At 38.4% G+C, this 22,775-nt stretch overlaps 1 protein-coding gene across 1 annotated transcript in view; it reads right to left on the bottom strand.

Annotated features, from left to right (window-relative positions):
* Positions 1 to 19,779, bottom strand: part of LOC117343936 (G-protein coupled receptor 54-like) — a 171,186-nt gene extending 151,407 nt beyond the window's left edge. The window contains exon 1 of the mRNA XM_033906505.1: positions 19,232 to 19,779. Coding sequence (XP_033762396.1) covers positions 19,232 to 19,582 — 351 coding nt within the window. The 5' untranslated portion in view covers positions 19,583 to 19,779. The remainder of the gene's footprint in view (positions 1 to 19,231) is intronic.
* Positions 19,780 to 22,775: the final 2,996 nt, after the last annotated feature.

Here is a 22,775-nt window from a genome sequence, read left to right as displayed (position 1 = left end):
TATACTGTCTGTCGATAAGGCCTACTCATATACTGTGTGTCAATAAGGCCTACTCATATACTGTGTGTCGATAAAGCCTACTCATATACTGTGTGTCAATAAGGCCTACTCATATACTGTGTGTCAATAAGGCCTACTCATATACTGTCTGTCGATAAGGCCTACTCATATACTGTGTGTCGATAAAGCCTACTCATATATTGTCTGTCGATAAGGCCTACTTATATACTGTCTGTCGATAAGGCCTACTCATATACTGTCTGTCGATAAGGCCTACTTATATACTGTCTGTCGATAAGGCCTACTTATATACTGTATGTCGATAAGGCCTACTCATATACTGTATGTAGATAAGGCCTACTCATATACTGTATGTAGATAAGGCCTACTCATATACTGTATGTAGATAAGGCCTACTCATATACTGTCTGTCGAAAAGGCCTACTTATATACTGTCTGTCGATAAGGCCTACTCATATACTGTCTGTCGATAAGGCCTACTCATATACTGTCTGTCGATAAGGCCTACTCATATACTGTGTGTCAATAAGGCCTACTCATATACTGTGTGTCAATAAGGCCTACTCATTTACTGTATGTAAATAAGGCCTACTCATTTACTGTATGTAAATAAGGCCTACTTATATACTCTCTGTCGATAAGGCCTACTCATTTACTGTCTGTCGATAAGGCCTACTCATATACTGTGTGTCGATAAAGCCTACTCATATATTGTCTGTCGATAAGGCCTACTTATATACTGTCTGTCGATAAGGCCTACTCATATACTGTCTGTCGATAAGGCCTACTCATATACTGTCTGTCGATAAGGCCTACTCATATACTGTCTGTCGATAAGGCCTACATATATACTGTCTGTTAATAAGACCTACTCATATACTGTCTGTCGATAAGGCCTACTCATATACTGTGTGTCAATAAGGCCTACTCATATACTGTGTGTCGATAAAGCCTACTCATATACTGTGTGTCAATAAGGCCTACTCATATACTGTGTCAATAAGGCCTACTCATATACTGTCTGTCGATAAGGCCTACTCATATACTGTGTGTCGATAAGGCCTACTCATATACTGTCTGTCGATAAGGCCTACTCATATATTGTCTGTCGATAAGGCCTACTTATATACTGTCTGTCGATAAGGCCTACTCATATACTGTCTGTCGATAAGGCCTACTGATATACTGTCTGTCGATAAGGCCTACTGATATACTGTCTGTCGATAAGGCCTACTTATATACTGTCTGTCGATAAGGACTGCCCATATACTGTCTGTCGATAAGGACTGCCCATATACTGTCTGTCGATAAGGCCTACTTATATACTGTCTGTCGATGAGGCCTACTCATTTACTGTCTGTCGATAAGGCCTACTCATATACTGTCTGTAGATAAGGCCTACTCATTTACTGTCTGTCGATAAGGCCTACTGATATACTGTATGTAGATAAGGCCTACTCATATATTGTCTGTCGATAAGGCCTACTCATATACTGTCTGTCGATAAGGCCTAACATATATACTGTTTGTCGATAAGGCCTACTCATATACTGTCTGTCGATAAGGCCTAACATATATACTGTCTGTCGATAAGGCCTACTTATATACTGTCTGTCGATAAGGCCTACTCATATACTGTCTGTCGATAAGGCCTAACATATATACTGTTTGTCGATAAGGCCTACTCATATACTGTTTGTTAATAAGACCTACTCATATACTGTCTGTTAATAAGACCTACTCATATACTGTCTGTCGATAAGTCCTACTCATATACTGTCTGTCGATAAGGACTGCCCATATACTGTCTGTCGATAAGGCCTACTTATATACTGTCTATCGATAAGGCCTACTTATATACTGTCTGTCGATAAGGCCTACTCATATACTGTCTGTCGATAAGGCCTACTCATATACTGTCAGTCGATAAGGCCTAACATATACTGTATGTAGATAAGGCTTACTCATATACTGTATGTCGATAAGGCCTACTCATATACTGTCTGTCGATAAGGCCTACTCATATACTGTCTGTCGATAAGGCCTAACATATATACTGTATGTTAATAAGACCTACTTATATACTGTCTGTCGATAAGGCCTACTCATATACTGTCTGTCGATAAGGCCTACTCATATACTGTCTGTCGATAAGGCCTAACATATATACTGTATGTTAATAAGACCTACTTATATACTGTCTGTCGATAAGGCCTACTTATATACTGTCTGTCGATAAGGCCTACTCATATACTGTCTGTCGATAAGGCCTACTCATATACTGTATGTCGGTAAGGCCTACTTATATACTGTCTGTCGATAAGGCCTACTCATATACTGTCTGTCGATAAGGCCTACTTATATACTGTCTGTCGATAAGGCCTACTTATATACTGTCTGTCGATAAGGCCTACTCATATACTGTCTGTCGATAAGGCCTACTCATATACTGTATGTCGGTAAGGCCTACTTATATACTGTCTGTCGATAAGGCCTACTCATATACTGTCTGTTAATAAGACCTACTCATATACTGTTTGTCGATAAGGCCTAACATATACTGTCTGTCGATAAGGCCTAACATATACTGTCTGTCGATAAGGCCTACTTATATACTGTCTGTCGATAAGTCCTACTCATATACTGTCTGTTAATAAGACCTACTCATATACTGTTTGTCGATAAGGCCTACTCATATACTGTCTGTCGATAAGGCCTACTCATATACTGTCTGTTAATAAGACCTACTTATATACTGTCTGTCGATAAGGCCTACTCATATACTGTCTGTCGATAAGGCCTACTCATATACTGTCTGTCGATAAGGCCTACTCATATACTGTCTGTCAATAAGGCCTACTCATATACTGTATGTAGATAAGGCCTACTCATATATACTGTCTGTCGATAAGGCCTACTCATATACTGTATGTCGATAAGTCCTACACATATACTGTCTGTCGATAAGGCCTACTCATATACTGTATGTAGATAAGGCCTACTCATATACTGTCTGTCGATAAGGCCTACTCATATACTGTCTGTCGATAAGGCCTACTCATATACTGTATGTAGATAAGGCCTACTCATATACTGTCTGTCGATAAGGCCTACTCATATACTGTCTGTCGATAAGGCCTACTCATATACCGTCTGTCGATAAGTCCTACTCATATACTGTCCGTCGATAAGGCCTAACATATACTGTCTGTCGATAAGGCCTACTCATATACTGTCTGTCGATAAGGCCTACTCATATACTGTATGTAGATAAGGCCTACTTATATACTGTCCGTCGATAAGGCCTAACATATACTGTCTGTCGATAAGACCTAACATATACTGTCTGTCGATAAGGCCTACTCATATACTGTATGTAGATAAGGCCAACTCATATACTGTCTGTCGATAAGGCCTACTTATATACTGTCTGTCGATAAGGCCTACTCATATACTGTCTGTCGATAAGGCCTACTCATATACTGTCTGTCGATAAGGCCTACTCATATACTGTCTGTCGATAAGGCCTACTCATATACTGTCTGTCGATAAGGCCTACTCATTTACTGTCTGTCGATAAGGCCTACTCATATACTGTATGTAGATAAGGCCTACTCATATACTGTCTGTCGATAAGGCCTACTCATATACTGTCTGTCGATAAGGCCTACTCATTTACTGTATGTAGATAAGGCCTACTCATATACTGTCTGTCGATAAGGCCTACTCATATACTGTCTATCGATAAGGCCTACTTATATACTGTCTGTCGATAAGGCCTACTCATATACTGTCTGTCGATAAGGCCTACTCATATACTGTCAGTCGATAAGGCCTAACATATACTGTATGTAGATAAGGCTTACTCATATACTGTATGTCGATAAGGCCTACTCATATACTGTCTGTCGATAAGGCCTACTGATATACTGTCTGTCGATAAGGCCTACTGATATACTGTCTGTCGATAAGGCCTACTTATATACTGTCTGTCGATAAGGACTGCCCATATACTGTCTGTCGATAAGGACTGCCCATATACTGTCTGTCGATAAGGCCTACTTATATACTGTCTGTCGATGAGGCCTACTCATTTACTGTCTGTCGATAAGGCCTACTCATATACTGTCTGTAGATAAGGCCTACTCATTTACTGTCTGTCGATAAGGCCTACTGATATACTGTATGTAGATAAGGCCTACTCATATATTGTCTGTCGATAAGGCCTACTCATATACTGTCTGTCGATAAGGCCTAACATATATACTGTTTGTCGATAAGGCCTACTCATATACTGTCTGTCGATAAGGCCTAACATATATACTGTCTGTCGATAAGGCCTACTTATATACTGTCTGTCGATAAGGCCTACTCATATACTGTCTGTCGATAAGGCCTAACATATATACTGTTTGTCGATAAGGCCTACTCATATACTGTTTGTTAATAAGACCTACTCATATACTGTCTGTTAATAAGACCTACTCATATACTGTCTGTCGATAAGTCCTACTCATATACTGTCTGTCGATAAGGACTGCCCATATACTGTCTGTCGATAAGGCCTACTTATATACTGTCTATCGATAAGGCCTACTTATATACTGTCTGTCGATAAGGCCTACTCATATACTGTCTGTCGATAAGGCCTACTCATATACTGTCAGTCGATAAGGCCTAACATATACTGTATGTAGATAAGGCTTACTCATATACTGTATGTCGATAAGGCCTACTCATATACTGTCTGTCGATAAGGCCTACTCATATACTGTCTGTCGATAAGGCCTAACATATATACTGTATGTTAATAAGACCTACTTATATACTGTCTGTCGATAAGGCCTACTCATATACTGTCTGTCGATAAGGCCTACTCATATACTGTCTGTCGATAAGGCCTAACATATATACTGTATGTTAATAAGACCTACTTATATACTGTCTGTCGATAAGGCCTACTTATATACTGTCTGTCGATAAGGCCTACTCATATACTGTCTGTCGATAAGGCCTACTCATATACTGTATGTCGGTAAGGCCTACTTATATACTGTCTGTCGATAAGGCCTACTCATATACTGTCTGTCGATAAGGCCTACTTATATACTGTCTGTCGATAAGGCCTACTTATATACTGTCTGTCGATAAGGCCTACTCATATACTGTCTGTCGATAAGGCCTACTCATATACTGTATGTCGGTAAGGCCTACTTATATACTGTCTGTCGATAAGGCCTACTCATATACTGTCTGTTAATAAGACCTACTCATATACTGTTTGTCGATAAGGCCTAACATATACTGTCTGTCGATAAGGCCTAACATATACTGTCTGTCGATAAGGCCTACTTATATACTGTCTGTCGATAAGTCCTACTCATATACTGTCTGTTAATAAGACCTACTCATATACTGTTTGTCGATAAGGCCTACTCATATACTGTCTGTCGATAAGGCCTACTCATATACTGTCTGTTAATAAGACCTACTTATATACTGTCTGTCGATAAGGCCTACTCATATACTGTCTGTCGATAAGGCCTACTCATATACTGTCTGTCGATAAGGCCTACTCATATACTGTCTGTCAATAAGGCCTACTCATATACTGTATGTAGATAAGGCCTACTCATATATACTGTCTGTCGATAAGGCCTACTCATATACTGTATGTCGATAAGTCCTACACATATACTGTCTGTCGATAAGGCCTACTCATATACTGTATGTAGATAAGGCCTACTCATATACTGTCTGTCGATAAGGCCTACTCATATACTGTCTGTCGATAAGGCCTACTCATATACTGTATGTAGATAAGGCCTACTCATATACTGTCTGTCGATAAGGCCTACTCATATACTGTCTGTCGATAAGGCCTACTCATATACCGTCTGTCGATAAGTCCTACTCATATACTGTCCGTCGATAAGGCCTAACATATACTGTCTGTCGATAAGGCCTACTCATATACTGTCTGTCGATAAGGCCTACTCATATACTGTATGTAGATAAGGCCTACTTATATACTGTCCGTCGATAAGGCCTAACATATACTGTCTGTCGATAAGACCTAACATATACTGTCTGTCGATAAGGCCTACTCATATACTGTATGTAGATAAGGCCAACTCATATACTGTCTGTCGATAAGGCCTACTTATATACTGTCTGTCGATAAGGCCTACTCATATACTGTCTGTCGATAAGGCCTACTCATATACTGTCTGTCGATAAGGCCTACTCATATACTGTCTGTCGATAAGGCCTACTCATATACTGTCTGTCGATAAGGCCTACTCATTTACTGTCTGTCGATAAGGCCTACTCATATACTGTATGTAGATAAGGCCTACTCATATACTGTCTGTCGATAAGGCCTACTCATATACTGTCTGTCGATAAGGCCTACTCATTTACTGTATGTAGATAAGGCCTACTCATATACTGTCTGTCGATAAGGCCTACTCATATACTGTCTGTCGATAAGGCCTACTCATTTACTGTCTGTCAATAAGGCCTACTCATATACTGTATGTAGATAAGGCCTACTCATATACTGTATGTAGATAAGGCCTACTCATATACTGTCTGTCGATAAGGCCTACTCATATACTGTCTGTCGATAAGGCCTACTCATTTACTGTCTGTCAATAAGGCCTACTCATATACTGTATGTAGATAAGGCCTAACATATACTGTCTGTCGATAAGGCCTACTCATATACTGTCTGTCGATAAGGCCTACTCATATACTGTCTGTCGATAAGGCCTACTTATATACTGTCTGTCGATAAGGCCTACTTATATACTGTCTGTCGATAAGGCCTACTCATATACTGTCTGTCGATAAGGCCTACTCATATACTGTCTGTCGATAAGGCCTACTCATATACTGTCTGTCGATAAGGCCTACTCATATACTGTCTGTCGATAAGGCCTACTCATATACTGTCTGTCGATAAGGCCTACTTATATACTGTCTGTCGATAAGGCCTACTCATATACTGTCTGTCGATAAGGCCTACTCATATACTGTCTGTCGATAAGGCCTACTTATATACTGTCTGTCGATAAGGCCTACTCATATACTGTCTGTCGATAAGGCCTACTCATTTACTGTCTGTCAATAAAGTCTATGCAACTATTGTCTTCCAATAATAAACCTTCTGTGTTAATGTCAATGAGTTCTGCGTAACTATTGTCTAATATTTCAAATTACAAATCTACAAATTGTAGATGCTGTCTATAATACTGAATGACTTGTGTTGTAGTTTTGTTACACGTATGTTTAATCAGTAGGTGTTTCGGTAGATACACCAACGCGTTGATTAACGCTCCACTAGACAGGATTCATCTCCTGCTGTAGTACACGATCACCTCATTTAAAACTTACAAGAACAAAGGCAAAATTGAATTCTTCAATTTAGGTTTAAATTGCTATACATTTTCTCAATCAGCGTACAAACCATTATGTAAAAAATAAAAACATTGAACTCTATACTCTGGATTACAATGTGTCGAGTTCCGCCATTTTACATGAGTTTAGGACACGAAGCATGGTAGTTTTGTCACTGTGACATTGCCTACCGAAAAAAATAGAATTGCTCTAAATGTCAAAGAGTGGGATAGACGCAACTCGACGTAAATGTTAGATACCATATCCAAATAAAATCGGGGCGAAAACCATCTCAACAAATGATTGTTTCATAACGTTGGGCCAATTATGATCAGGAATCCACACTAGGGCGAGAGCTGAAATATTATACATTGAATTTTAACGACGGTTCACGTAGAGTTCTTTTGTCTCATCTATAGTTATAACGGAGTCAGTGAATGTCCTTAAGGAACACAGACTGATATTGTCGACACAATGTGTGACGTCGATTATAATGCAATATTCTGCCCTCGAAGGCCTGTTATGTCAAGCTTTGAAACATTTCGACACTAAAAGTTATTTCATATAGATATCGCAATGACATTTTGGGGAAAAAATCAATAATGTATTTAAACATATCGTTTTTATCTGATCCTCGTCTACCTCCAGGCAAAAACCATTATGTATATTTTGATTGGCTCACAACTATAGATATATATAAAACGAAACGAACCTGTGACGTTACCGAGAACAATCACTGAGGACAATCACTGAAGGACATTTGTGTTCACAATCTAAGTTATTTGTGACAGTTGAATCAACCAAGGTAGACACGAACCAAGAAGTCGCTTTTTGAATCGTCAATTAAAAACTAAAATTATTAATGATGTCAAAACAATAATGTTTGATACGCTTGGTGCATGAGTCTGTGTAAATACCAAACAAGTACAAATGCGAGGTACAGATGAATCCTGTCATAACACTAAGGACAATACCAGCCTTCCAAGCTTACAGAGTAATAGCCAGTGGTCAGTATACATGAAGGTCACACGAAACAAAGCCTTATGGTCATCAATATGCATGGACATGTTTACTTGAGCAGTTTACAAACCAACTTTGGTCAGCAGGAATCGGCTGGATACGGTAAACATCACATCAACTGTCGCCGGCAGGAAATGGCCGGTACCTTGGTTCGTGATGGAATTTCGAATTATTTCTTGTGGAAAAGCTATTACGAATACAAATTTGTAGTGAATATTCATGTATCTATGATATATTGATCATTTGTGAATTCAAACTCTTCAGAAGGATGAGTGTGTAAAAGGTGCCCCGATAACGGCAAGGAGTTCTCATTATATAGCTTGTAAGTCCTCTTTGGTTGTCTAGGAATGCTATGGGAGACAAAAGAAAGGGATATCGGGGAGGAGATGGGTCCTACAGTCAAAGAAAACCGAAGGCACAAAACCACTACTGCCCCTTCCATTACTTTACTGAATATTTGTTTCGTTACATCATCTACGTCCCCTTGGACTCATCTGACCCTTTTTCGAGGACGCTAAACAGATTGACATTTACTTTAATCAAGAGAACCGTTCTGTATTGATGAAACAAAATATAAGTGTGATTTGTCGTGGGATACCATTTTGTCGTCTGGCCTTTTGTTCAATTTTGAATTATAAGCGATGGCTGACAAAAAATAACAAGAATTTTTATCAGTCTTAAACGTATACCTCTGAGAAGGATATTACCGCATTAAAAAGATGGCGGTGTACTGGGCCTAGTGGATTTAGTGTTTGGAAATATCAAGTCACTTAAAGTTGTGGATATAATGCAACGCATCCAGGAAAGCACTGTTTAAACAAAAAAACATCGACATTGAAAATAATGTTTCGATTGAAATCTTATTTCGTCATTCATAGAAATCCTTCACCGAATATTCAAAAATATCAAGTTAAACGCGATAGCTACAGTTTGGTCAGGTTCGGTATTGTTTAACGTCCGACCACAGTTTGGTCAGGTTCGGTATTGTTTAACGTCCGACCACAGTTTGGTCAGGTTCTGTATTGTTGAACGTCCGACCACAGTTTAGTCAGGTTCGGTATTGTTTAACGTCCGACCACAGTTTAGTCAGGTTCTGTATTGTTGAACGTCCGACCACAGTTTGGTCAGGTTCTGTATTGTTTAACGTCCGACCACAGTTTGGTCAGGTTCTGTATTGTTGAACGTCCGACCACAGTTTGGTCAGGTTCTGTATTGTTGAACGTCCGACCACAGTTTAGTCAGGTTCTGTATTGTTGAACGTCCGACCACAGATTGGTCAGGTTCGGTATTGTTTAACGTCCGACCACAGTTTGGTCAGGTTCGGTACTGTTTAACGTCCGACCACAGTTTGGTCAGGTTCTGTATTGTTTAACGTCCGACCAGTTTGGTCAGGTTCTGTATTGTTTAACGTCCTGACCACAGTGTGGTCAGGTTCTGTATTGTTTAATGTCCGACCACAGTTTGGTCAGGTTCTGTATTGTTTAACGTCCGACCAGCAGCTTTGGTCATATAAAGAGTACATGTATTTCCTTCGGGTGTAAGATGCACGTGTGTATTAAATATGTGCATGTTTAAGGAGGTTGTGGTATTACGTCCTTTTCTATTTGTGCCTTGCGCGGAACTGATGCCGACTTTATAGTGCTACCTCAATGAACCATACTGCTGAAGACACCCAACAGGACACCATGTCCGGTCACATTATACTGACAACTGGCGAACCAATCGTCCAATTCCTAAGATTCTGAGCGTTAAAAAGGAGTACCGACTGGCTCACAGCTGGTGATCATGATTGACCTATCCAACTATCATGAAGTGTATGTATATAAGTATGTATGTATGTATGTATGTATGTACATGTGTGGTATGTATGTAATTATGTATGTGTGATATGGGTCAATCAAGTGTGATTACAGGTTGTGGGTCAGTAATGGTAAGTGTGGATTTCCACGCTAGACCATAACAAGACTGACTCACAGCTGGTGATCATGATTGAAGTTTCCAAATACCATACGGTGTATGTATGTATGTATGTATGTATGTTTGTTTGTATGTATGTATGTATGTATGTATGAAAAGAAAGGAATGAAATGTGTAAATGAATGTACAGTAAGGTGATGAATGAGAGCCCTCTTGTATGAGGATATATTTGTCAGGATACTGAATCCAGGGCCTCAACCCTTGCAGCAGTCCAAATTTTTAAATGTTCTGGGGCATTAAAATTTCTTGTACCATAAAAAAAAAAAAAAAAAAAGATATTTTTAACCGTTGGGGATATGCACTGAAAAAGTATATGTTCAGCCTAAAACGTGCGGGTATACAAACTAATGAACAATTATTCCTAGAAAAAACATACCTTTGACGGACAAAATAATGGCGGTAGTGCCTAACAGGTGTATCCTATCAATCTTGTCTAGGTTTGCTTATCAGAAGTGTTTTAGATGGTTGTGTCTAGAACTAGTGTAGTCCTTTTTATCGTCTTAAACCTATGGCCTTCAGAAAATGCACATCCTGTTTAGCCTTTTTTCGTGCCTGTTTTTCTTGTTTGCTATAGTGTTCGGACGATCATGCAGTAAATGTTTCAAAATTTCGATAAACAAACTGTAGTGGCGTGGTAAGAATGTTAGTACGGGAACCTTAATCATGTGAGTCCACCTTTAAGGATAATTAACAAGTTTGTTTTTCTATACACCATCTAAATGCACAAGAATGTTTCAGCGAAACGATATGTGAAAAACAGCTTATAGTGCCGCTAAATTGTAGGCAGTTTGCTTCAGTGAGGTAGCACTATAATGTCAACATCAGCCTCGCGTTATCACAACCTTAGCTTCCCAAAATCTCGCATACAGGAGAGGACATCATTAAATGGCATAAGCTGTGAATAATACTTTAAAAAATACAAAACAAAATCCTTCGAGTTATTACGTGTTTGTGAATGACGAATGGAAATATCATTTTAACAAATTTTATTTGCGGAATAAAAATGGGAGAGATACGTGAAAAAAAAAAAAAAAAAGAGTACAAACTACCATATTAAGAGAATATTGACTCAAATTAATGCAAAACGTGAAGCAGTGTCAATTGAGACAAAAGAAAGAAAAACAAAATGTTAGAAAGAAGTGTAAAACTTAGTCGCCTCTTCCGATCATAATATTGGCCAGAAGCTACAATTCGTAGACCCTATCTGCAGGACCTTGATATATCAACAGCCAGGGTGAAATAAGGACGTTTAGTAGAGAAAACACCAACAGTCAGGAATATATGAGGACGGTATTCTAGGAAACATAAATAGTCAAGGTCATATATAAGGACGGTAGTCGCGATCATTAACTAACAGGGAACGATAAAGTCATGTAACACACAAGGAACGATAAAGTCATGTTACAGACAGGGAACGATCAAGTCATGTTACAGACAGGGAATGATCAAGTCATGTTACAAACAGGGAATGATCAAGTCCTGTAACACACAGGGAACGATAAAGTCATGTAATACACAGGGAACGATAAAGTCATGTAACACACAGGGAACGATAAAGTCATCTAACACACAGGGAACGATAAAGTCATGTAACACACAGAGAATGATCAAGTCCTGTAACACACAGGGAACGATAAAGTCATGTAACACACAGGGAACGATAAAGTAATGTTAGAGACAGGGAACGATAAAGTCATGTTACAGACAGGGAACGATAAAGTCATGTTACACACAGGAAACGATAAAGTCATGTAACACACGGGGAACGATAAAGCCATCTAACACACGGGGAACGATAAAGTCATCTAACACACAGGGAATGATCAAGTCATGTAACACACGGGGAATGATAACACACAGGGAACGATAAAGTCATCTAACACACAAGGAACGATACAGTCATGTAACACACAGGGAACGATAAAGTCATGTAACACACGGTACGATAAAGTCATGTAACACACGGGGAACGATAAAGTCATGTAACAAACAGGGAACGATAAAGTCATGTAACACACAGGGAACGATAAAGTCATGTTACAGACAGGGAATGATACAGTCATGTAACAAACAGGGAACGATAAAGCCATGTAACACACGGTACGATAAAGTCATGTAACACACGGGGAACGATAAAGTCATGTAACAAACAGGGAACGATAAAGTCATGTAACACACGGTACGATAAAGTCATGTAACACACAGGGAACGATAAAGTCATAGTACACACAGGGAACGATAAAATCATGTAACGCACAAGGAACGATAAAGTCATGATAAACACAGGGAACGATAAAGTCATGTAACACACAGGGAACGATAAAGTCATGTAACACACGGGGAACGATAAAGTCATGTAACACACAGGGAATGATCAAGTCATGTAACACACAGGGAACGATATAGTCATGTAACACACGGGGAACGTTTAAGTCATGTAACACACAGGGAATTATAAAGTCATGTAACACACAGGGAACGATAAAGTCATGTAACACACGGGGAACGATAAAGTCATGTAACACACAGGGAATGATCAAGTCATGTAACACACAGGGAACGATAAAGTCATGTAACACACAGGGAACGATAAAGTCATGAAACACACAGGGAATGATAAAGTCATGTAACACACGGGAACGATAAAGTCATGTAACACACGGTACGATAAAGTCATGTAACACACAGGTAACGATAAAGTCATAGTACACACAGGGAACGACAAAACCATGTAACGCACAAGGAACGATAAAGTCATGTTACACACAGGGAACGATAAAGTCATGTAACACACAGGGAACGATAAAGTCATGTAACACACGGGGAACGATAAAGTCATGTAACACACAGGGAATGATCAAGTCATGTAACACACAGGGAACGATATAGTCATGTAACACACGGGGAACGTTAAAGTCATGTAACACACAGGGAATTATAAAGTCATGTAACACACAGGGAACGATAAAGTCATGTAACACACGGGGAACGATAAAGTCATGTAACACACAGGGAATGATCAAGTCATGTAACACACAGGGAACGATAAAGTCATGTAACACACAGGGAACGATAAAGTCATGAAACACACAGGGAATGATAAAGTCATGTAACACACGGGAACGATAAAGTCATGTAACACACGGTACGATAAAGTCATGTAACACACAGGTAACGATAAAGTCATAGTACACACAGGGAACGACAAAACCATGTAACGCACAAGGAACGATAAAGTCATGTTACACACAGGGAACGATAAAGTCATGTAACACACAGGGATGATAAAGTCATGTAACACACGGGGAACGTTAAAGTCATGTAACACACAGGGAACGATAAAGTCATGTAACACACAGGGAACGATAAAGTCATGTAACACACGGGGAACGTTAAAGTCATGTAACACACAGGGAATGATCAAGTCATGTAACACACAGGGAACGATAAAGTCATGTAACACACAGGGAATGATAAAGACATGTAACACACGGGGAACGATAAAGTCATGTAACACACAGGGAACGATAAAGACATGTAACACACAGTGAATGATCAAGTCATGTAACACACAGGGAACGATAAAGTCATGTAACACACAGGGAACGATAAAGTCATGTAACACACAGGGAACGATAAAGACATGTAACACACAGGGAACGATAAAGTCATGTAACACACGGGGAACGATAAAGTCATGTTACACAAAGGGAACCATAAAGTCATGTAACACACAGGGAATGATAAAGTCATGTAACACACAGGGAACGATAAAGTCATGTAACACACAGGGAACGATAAAGTCATAGTACACACAGGGAACGATAAAATCATGTAACGCACAGGGAACGATACAGTCATGTAACACACAGGGATTGATAAAGTCATGTAACACACGGGGAACGATAAAGTCATGTAGCACACAGGGAACGATAAAGTCATGTAACACACGGGGAACGATAAAGTCATGTAACACACGGGGAACGATACAATAATGTATCGCACAAGGAACGATAAAGTTCTATAACAAACAGGAAACGATAAAGTCATGTAACACACAGGGAACGATAAAGTCATGTTACACAGAGGGAATTATAAAGTCATGTTACACTCAAGGATAGGTTATATCAGAACGTGTGCTATCAGTTCATAGTGTTGCAGTAATTGTGTAGGTGTGTATGTCAACAATGGTTTTTTGTCTGTAGCTCGATTTGACTACCGATCTTGTGCGAGGAAATATGTGTTTTTTCACGAAAAAAATAAATAAGTGTCGGGAAAAGGTACGGGATTGCTTTTTAAAACTTTTCTCACTGAAATTAATATAATTTCTTTCTTTATGTATTCATATTTCACAAGCATCTCAGACAGATGATATGTTGAACGATGCACGCGTTTTATTGAATAATGGATCGAGTATAGAGGCAAAGAAACTACATGTATTTACGCCAGCTTGCTATATACAAAGTAAATATACCACGGGGTGAGGAGGAGGATGGTAATTTGTAAACTCTACCGATCCATTTAAGAGCAATTTATGGTGCTCATTACATTTAATTAGGATGATAAATGATTAGTCTGCTTTTCCATATCATTTTCAACGTAACAGGTGTTCTTTTGTGCGTTCATCAAATGTGAAGTACATGAATGATTTGCTTAAGCTGAAACAGCAAATCACCACAACTAAGCACCATCGATTTAAACATTATTATCAAACTATTACAGACGAAACAAGTCTATGTTTCAAGCCGCTGGTATATTTAACAAACGATAAAGGTTGACTCCTTGACGCCATGAAAATCAACGAGGTATATGTTAGAGACCAACGGTTCATTCAGTCTCAGGCAGTATGCTGTTTTTGTAGAAATACATAACGTAACATAACTTGTGCTTACCTCAATTGAACTAAAGACAGGTTAGGTATTAAAAATCTAAAAAGCATAAAAATAACAAAACATGTAACTATACCGACAACAATAAATATGTTTATGTAAATGTTATCATCAAATAATTTGGTTAAGTCCGAGTTTTATTAAATTAGATTTGTCGTTTATGACATACTTTTAAGGATCGCCTTTAATGATAATCATAACCAACATGTGGTTGTTGGACAAACAAGTAACCCACCAGAAATCATCCCGGCCTCCTGTGTGTCTCGAACCAATGATCTTGGTATCTGATTCTACTTATCACCACAGCATGGAATAAACTAACAACAGAAGCGATCACGCCATTCGACGTTTTCAGGAACAACAGAAATAGTAGTTACCGGCATGTTACAACGTTATGAAATTAAGAAACAAACAAAGGTGCGTTTTTTCGTAGCAAATGCGACATCGGATAATCGATTTCACTTGGTCATTAAAGAAGAACAGTTTGTAAATCTCGCTTTTCTAAAGTTCAGTACTTCTAATCAGTGATCCGTAAAGATCATTCTATGTTGTCTTCCTCGATCCTTCGCAATAATGTCGAGAGAGCAAATACAGGCGATACCTGATTTTGTTTTAAATCATGACAGACACAAGAGAGTGTCACAGCTGGAATAGGAGGCCAGTCTGACCGAGACATTAAATGGCTTTTGGTAAACAATAAATCGTGTACAGATTCTGTGTGTTACACCTTACGAGATAAAATGGTCTCTTTCATAATTCATTATTTCTGTCGAAATCATATAATTTATATTGTTTTATTATTCAACATTGTTTATTGAAAATAACCTTACTCGTATATGGGTATTGTATATTCGACTACACGATATCTATCAAAGAATGTTGTTTCTAAACAGCTACGGTGTGTGCTTTTTAAGTTAATTTAAGGATTGATTGTCAATTCTGTTGTTTGCATTGACTGATGAAAACCTCATGGAAATGGTAAACGAACTGCTTTGCAGTTCACTTCATTAACACTAGGTCCATTTCCCTTCATCAGTCAATGCAAGCAACAAAATTCACAATCAATCCTTATATCTACGTTTACCAATTTAAATTTACCGTCGTCAGATTGCAAATTACGGTCACAACGGTATCTATTACTTAAGTGCATCACTTTGAATGATTGTTCTACTTTTCGTACCTGCACAGTAGTGGAACAACAGTTAGTCAGGTACTCTCGTCGCCAAGGCAACACAAAATACAATTCCAGATACGCTTTGATTATTATGCTGTTGATATACATAAATACGATATTTTCAAGATAAAAAATTCATTCAAAAAGTAAAAAAAATATCAGAGAAAGTAAAAAAAGAATTAATAATTTACGATATTTCACTGGTAAAAATGTATAATAAGCTACATACTACGATCAGGATACATGCTATGTAAATCAAATTAGAATTCACACTTGGTTAGTAAAGCTATTACACAACAGTATGAGCAGATGTTTACCTTATGACAATAACCTATCTACATGAGATCGTGTTATAAGTACTACGGTATGTAGGTGATGTAGTTTTAGCCCGTAACAGCTTTGAAATTTGAATACGCTGCGCAATTACTCCAACACAAAGCATATCATATATTGTTTTGCAAATAAATTACGACTGAGTCGGTGCACAGATGTGATTAATGTTATAATATGTTACCTCGATTCAATTAGAATATCTCGATTTAGTTCAAATGTCCCTTGAAATACTTATTTACAGATGAATGAGCAGAATAATAAAACTTTGTTTATGTATTTCCTCGCCGCCAGTTCGTCTTTAGAAATGCCTTGATGTATAAATTAAAGACTTAACAACTTCTATCAACTTCCCTCGATAGATTGTTTCTCGATATATTGCTTGAACAATCGGGTATTAGCCTCCCTTGTTAGATTGTCCGAACACTTAATTATAAGCCTCCCTTGTTAGATTGCCCGAACAGTTAATTATAAGCCTCCCTCGATAGATTGCCCGAACAGTCAATTATAAGCCTCCCTCGATAGATTGCCCGAACACTTAATTATAAGCCTCCCTCGATAGATTGCCCGAACACTTAATTGTAAGCCTCCCTCGATAGATTGCCCGAACACTTAATTATAAGCCTCCCTCGATAGATTGCCCGAACACTTAATTATAAGCCTCCCTCGATAGATTGCCCGAACAGTCAGTTATAAGCCTCCCTCGATAGATTGCCCGAACAGTCAATTATAAGCCTCCCTCGATAGATTGCCCGAACAGTTAATTATAAGCCTCCCTCGATAGATTGCCCGAACAGTCAATTATAAGCCTCCCTCGATAGATTGCCCGAACACTTAATTGTAAGCCTCCCTCGATAGATTGCCCGAACAGTTAATTATAAGCCTCCCTCGATAGATTGCCCGAACAGTTAATTATAAGCCTCCCTTGTTAGATTGCCCGAACAGTTAATCATAAGCCTCCCTCGATAGATTGCCCGAACACTTAATTATAAGCCTCCCTTGTTAGATTGCCCGAACACTTAATTGTAAGCCTCCCTCGATAGATTGCCCGAACAGTTAATTATAAGCCTCCCTCGATAGATTGCCCGAACAGTCAATTATAAGCCTCCCTCGATAGATTGCCCGAACACTTAATTGTAAGCCTCCCTCGATAGATTGCCCGAACAGTCAATTATAAGCTCCTCTCGATAGATTGCATGAGCAGTCAATTATAAGCTCCCCTCGATAGATTGCCTGAACAGTACCGTATCAGCTTTTCTCAATATATTTCTTAACAACAGTCATGTACGAGTATAAGCTTCGAATTCCCTCGGTAGATTTCTGAAGAGTCACGTTTAAGCTTCCCTCGATAGATTTCTTAACAGAAATGTATAAGCTCCTATCGAATTCATTTTATAAGCTTTCATGTATTTCCTTAAAAACCCTGTACAGAATCAGGCTCAGTCGATATAATGCCTTCCCAACACTATGTCAGCCTCCCTCGACATACAGCCTTATTATGACAGAGCATTATAAGTATACCTGTATGTTACTTTGGACACTGCCTAAATAACCCCGTAATGGTATCCCTTCATATCTTTAAAAACCACCTCAACAATCATATACAGTAAAAACTCCCTCTATACACTGCCGTAACAGACTTTTACAGTACAAACTCCCGTCTATACACCGACTTAACAACCAAGTACAGTACAAACTCCCCTCTATACACCGCCTTAACAACCATGTTCAGTAAAAGCTTCCCTCTATACACCGCCTTAACAATCATGTAAAGTACAAGTTCCCCTTTATACACCGCCTTAACAACCATGTTCAGTAAAAGCTTCCCTCTATACACCGCCTTAACAACCATGTTCAGTAAAAGCTTCCCTCTATACACCGCCTTAACAATCATGTACAGTACAAACTCCCCTCTATACACCGCCTTAACAACCATGTGCAGTACAAGTTCCTCTCTATACACTGCCTTAACAGACTTGTGCAGTACAATCTTCCCTCTATACACCACCGTATCAGACTTGTATTAGATAACCTTGCATTATCAGCAATAAATCAGCTTCCTTCAATAGCCTGGCGTAACAGCCATTTATCAGCCCAATCGGCGTTGCCACAATAGCTATATTCCACAGCACTTGCTCTCTATCGATGGGACTCGATACTTTGAACTTTATGATTCTGCCTTGTTATATTGCCTTTAACTCTATTTGCTAACAGTATAATATATTGTTAGTAATATATTACTTACCAGCTGAACTGCCGCATACCTTGCATTTACCTTGAAATCCTGGCCTCCCTCAATTTGGTACACCTTCTTAACTTCGTTTAAGGTGTTGTTTTAATCATCTAGGAAATGTTACAATGGACATGAGAAGAAGAAGAAGAAGAAGAATGTAATCATATAGAAAAAAATAGTACTTACATAAATCATATAGACGTATATCTTACAGATGGCGTCTCCAAATATCCAGTCCAGTGTAGCAAATCCAATGGTCGTAAACGGTACGACTACCACAAGGAACAACAAATCTGCAACTGCCAAATTTAGGACGTAACAATTTGTCGCTGTCATCTCACCATTCTTTCCGACAGTATAAATAACTAGTCCATTCCCCACAGTTCCAACGACGATAAGTACACTCCATAACGCCGGAAGTAGCACGGACAACTCTGTTCCGACATCGGTCGTATTTGATGAACCAGTAGCGTTCGTGAAAGCTAAAGTGGTGGATTGTATTATTTCAGAAACATGTAAAGCTGTAATGGCTGTCATTTCCGGTTCCGGTCCTCAGAGCTGCTTTCGAAATGAGTTGACTTTTGAACAGCACTTTCAAATAGCAGATGTCTTAAAAGGATAGACTTGTCAAAACATGAAAAATGTTACAGTTCCCTTAAGATGTTCAGGTGAAAATTGTTCAAAATTCTTCTGAAATATAAAGATGTTGATTAAATCTTTAAAAACCCAAATCATACGATTGATGAAACCGTATCTGAACTTAATTTACACCGACAAATGTTCATTAGCATGCAAGTATGTCAGATAATATTCTGTATTCCACAAACGACCTTGTATGTATCTAATATAACTGTAACACCTGAATTGTTTTATATAATAAATACTTGTTCACAGTTCGTCATTGATAGTGTCATCAGGGAAGTATCAATTCTAATAGATAGGATAGTCACATTGATGACGGCTGCTTATCAACTAATTTCTCAATCATCAAAATAATAATTCGACCTACAAACTAATCATTGTTGAAGTATAATTTCTATACGGCATCTCTCACGTGACTCCAATTAGTAAGACAAATTGGATTTCTTCTCCGACTGTTCAATAAAATTGTTGTGGTCCCTCTTGTTGTGCCAAAATATCAGGCTTTAGGAGACTATATTGCAGTATAAATCTCGAAAAACGTACTAACAAAGCTCAACAAATATCTATAGCGCTCCTAATAGCTCACTAGCACATAGTACTTATCATAATATCTATAGCGCTCCCAATAGCTCACTAGCACATAGTACTTATCATAATATCTATAGCGCTCCCAATAGCTCACTACACAGAGTACTTATCATAATATCTATAGCGCTCCCAATAGCTCACTAGCACAGAGTACTTATCATAATATCTATAGCGCTCCCAATAGCTCACTAGCACATAGTACTTATCATAATATCTATAGTGCTCCCAATAGCTCACTAGCACATAGTACTTATCATAATATCTATAGCGCTCCCAATAGCTCACTAGCACATAGTACTTATCATAATATCTATAGCGCTCCCAATAGCTCACTAGCACAGAGTACTTATCATAATATCTATAGCGCTCCCAATAGCTCACTAGCACAGAGTACTTATCATAATATCTATAGCGCTCCCAATAGCTCACTAGCACAGAGTACTTATCATAATATCTATAGCGCTCCCAATAGCTCACTAGCACATAGTACTTATCATAATATCTATAGCGCTCCCAATAGCTCACTACACAGAGTACTTATCATAATATCTATAGCGCTCCCAATAGCTCACTAGCGCAGAGTACTTATCATAATATCTATAGCGCGCCCAATAGCTCACTAGCACATAGTACTTATCATAATATCTCACTGAAACATTTATAAATGAAGCTCAAAGAAAATTCTATAAGTCTTGCTAGTTATTTTGTTCGCATTAGAAATCTCAAGAAATATTCGAAAAGTGCATTCTTATTATCTAAAGCTTAACATGCACCAAACACTTTTTCATATAATATCGACTTTAAAAGGTTTTGATTAAAAGAAATTGTAAAAAACGTAAAATTGTAAATTTTACTAAAACATAATTACTCAGCTGTCTCCGTATACACACATTTTAAACACAACCGTCCTCTTCTTAATCAAAATAGTTGTTCACAATGCGGAAACACACTTATCTAGATGCCTCAATTAACATACTTTCATTTTCATTTAATTCCCTGAAATATCCTTCGAACTTATTTTTGTCTCTTTACAGAAAGTTAGCTACCTAAAACGTTCCCCTCTTCAGCAGATGAATATTAACTGGATTCGTTTAACGAATGCGTTTGTTTGTATAATTCGTAAACACAAGATAGTCCACTGCCAATGTCATTACGTGCCGTTGGAATAACTCCACGTACAGATTATAGACTTGGCAGGAATCCGTCCATAGTAGATAAGTAATCCATGTCACGCTACTACAGCGTTCAGCTGCTGTATCCGATACTGCCGCTCGATGAACCTACTCTCTCGAAGCTTCAGAAAACTAATGGCAGAGCTGCCTAGTGGGCTCGCTGTGATGTATCGGAGCAGTGTGTAACCTTTCGCCGGTGACAAGATCATTATCTATGACGGTTTGATTTGATATTTGGAATTAAATAATTATAACTTGGGTTAAAATAAGACTGTTGATCTAATGCTAAACACTTTATGTGGATGAGGCGGTCAGATTTAATCACGATATCGATCATCGCTTAAGGATGCATGCTACCTTCACTTTGACACAAGGCTACCCAAGAAAAGAGTTCCGCAGTGTATTAATGAATGGTAATTTGGAATTAGTTTAATAAATGTTGACATGTTTGAAGTGTTTCTATAGCTCACCCATTGATCGTTAACGATCCTGGCTCAACTCCCGGTGTTTCAAGTATGGTTAGGTTTCCGACAAATTAGTAATAAACATACCTATCACATGCTGAAAATTATTGAAACATTTTGTATATTTGAGGGTAATGTAAATTTTTGGGGGTAATGTAACTTTTTTAGGGTAATGTAACCCTTTAGGGGTAATGTAAACCTTAGGGGTAATGTAACCCTTTAGGGGTAATGTAACGCTTTTAGGTTAATGTAGCACTGTGAGGGTAATGTGAACCTTTGTGGGTAATTTTACACTTTGAGGGTAATACAACCGTAATGTAATCATATCTGATAATTACTGCTTCTACAGTAATAATAAAAAGTAGGACAATAACCATTGTTTTTCTTCAGCAGTGCCTCTGACATGAATTAGTATATTTCCGTGAGACCTTACCGGATTCGTCATTACTGTAATGACATATTTGTATTGTATTGACGCCATAGATTCCTGTGTATACCGAAATAATTTTCGTTGCATTGATTGATGGAATATTTTTTCTTTTCCTGTCAATTTGTCTCAATAAGAAGTTTTTTCTCAAGTAGAATCCTGCGAACGTTTATTTGTCACAAAACGGATATTCTCCATGAACACTTCAGCGGTATTACCACAATCTGTGAGCACTTGATGCGACGGTTGAATATTTCTAGTCCTTCTTTTAATTCTTTGCTGAGAAATCTTTATTTCGGCGGGTGATTTTACATTTGAAACCGACTCCTTTATAAACTCGCACTGAAAAACGGTTAACCTTAAAATGTGATTGCTAGGTCACTGTCTACTGTAGACGTCTCGTCTTAAAATAAATATTGCTCTGTGTAACATTGCGT

The sequence above is a fragment of the Pecten maximus genome, chromosome 15, assembly GCF_902652985.1.
Source record: "Pecten maximus chromosome 15, xPecMax1.1, whole genome shotgun sequence".
In the NCBI taxonomy this organism is placed as follows: Eukaryota; Metazoa; Mollusca; class Bivalvia; order Pectinida; family Pectinidae; genus Pecten; species Pecten maximus.
The sequence above is the reverse complement of the archived record's forward strand: the minus strand, read 5'-3'. Positions and strand labels throughout refer to the sequence as shown.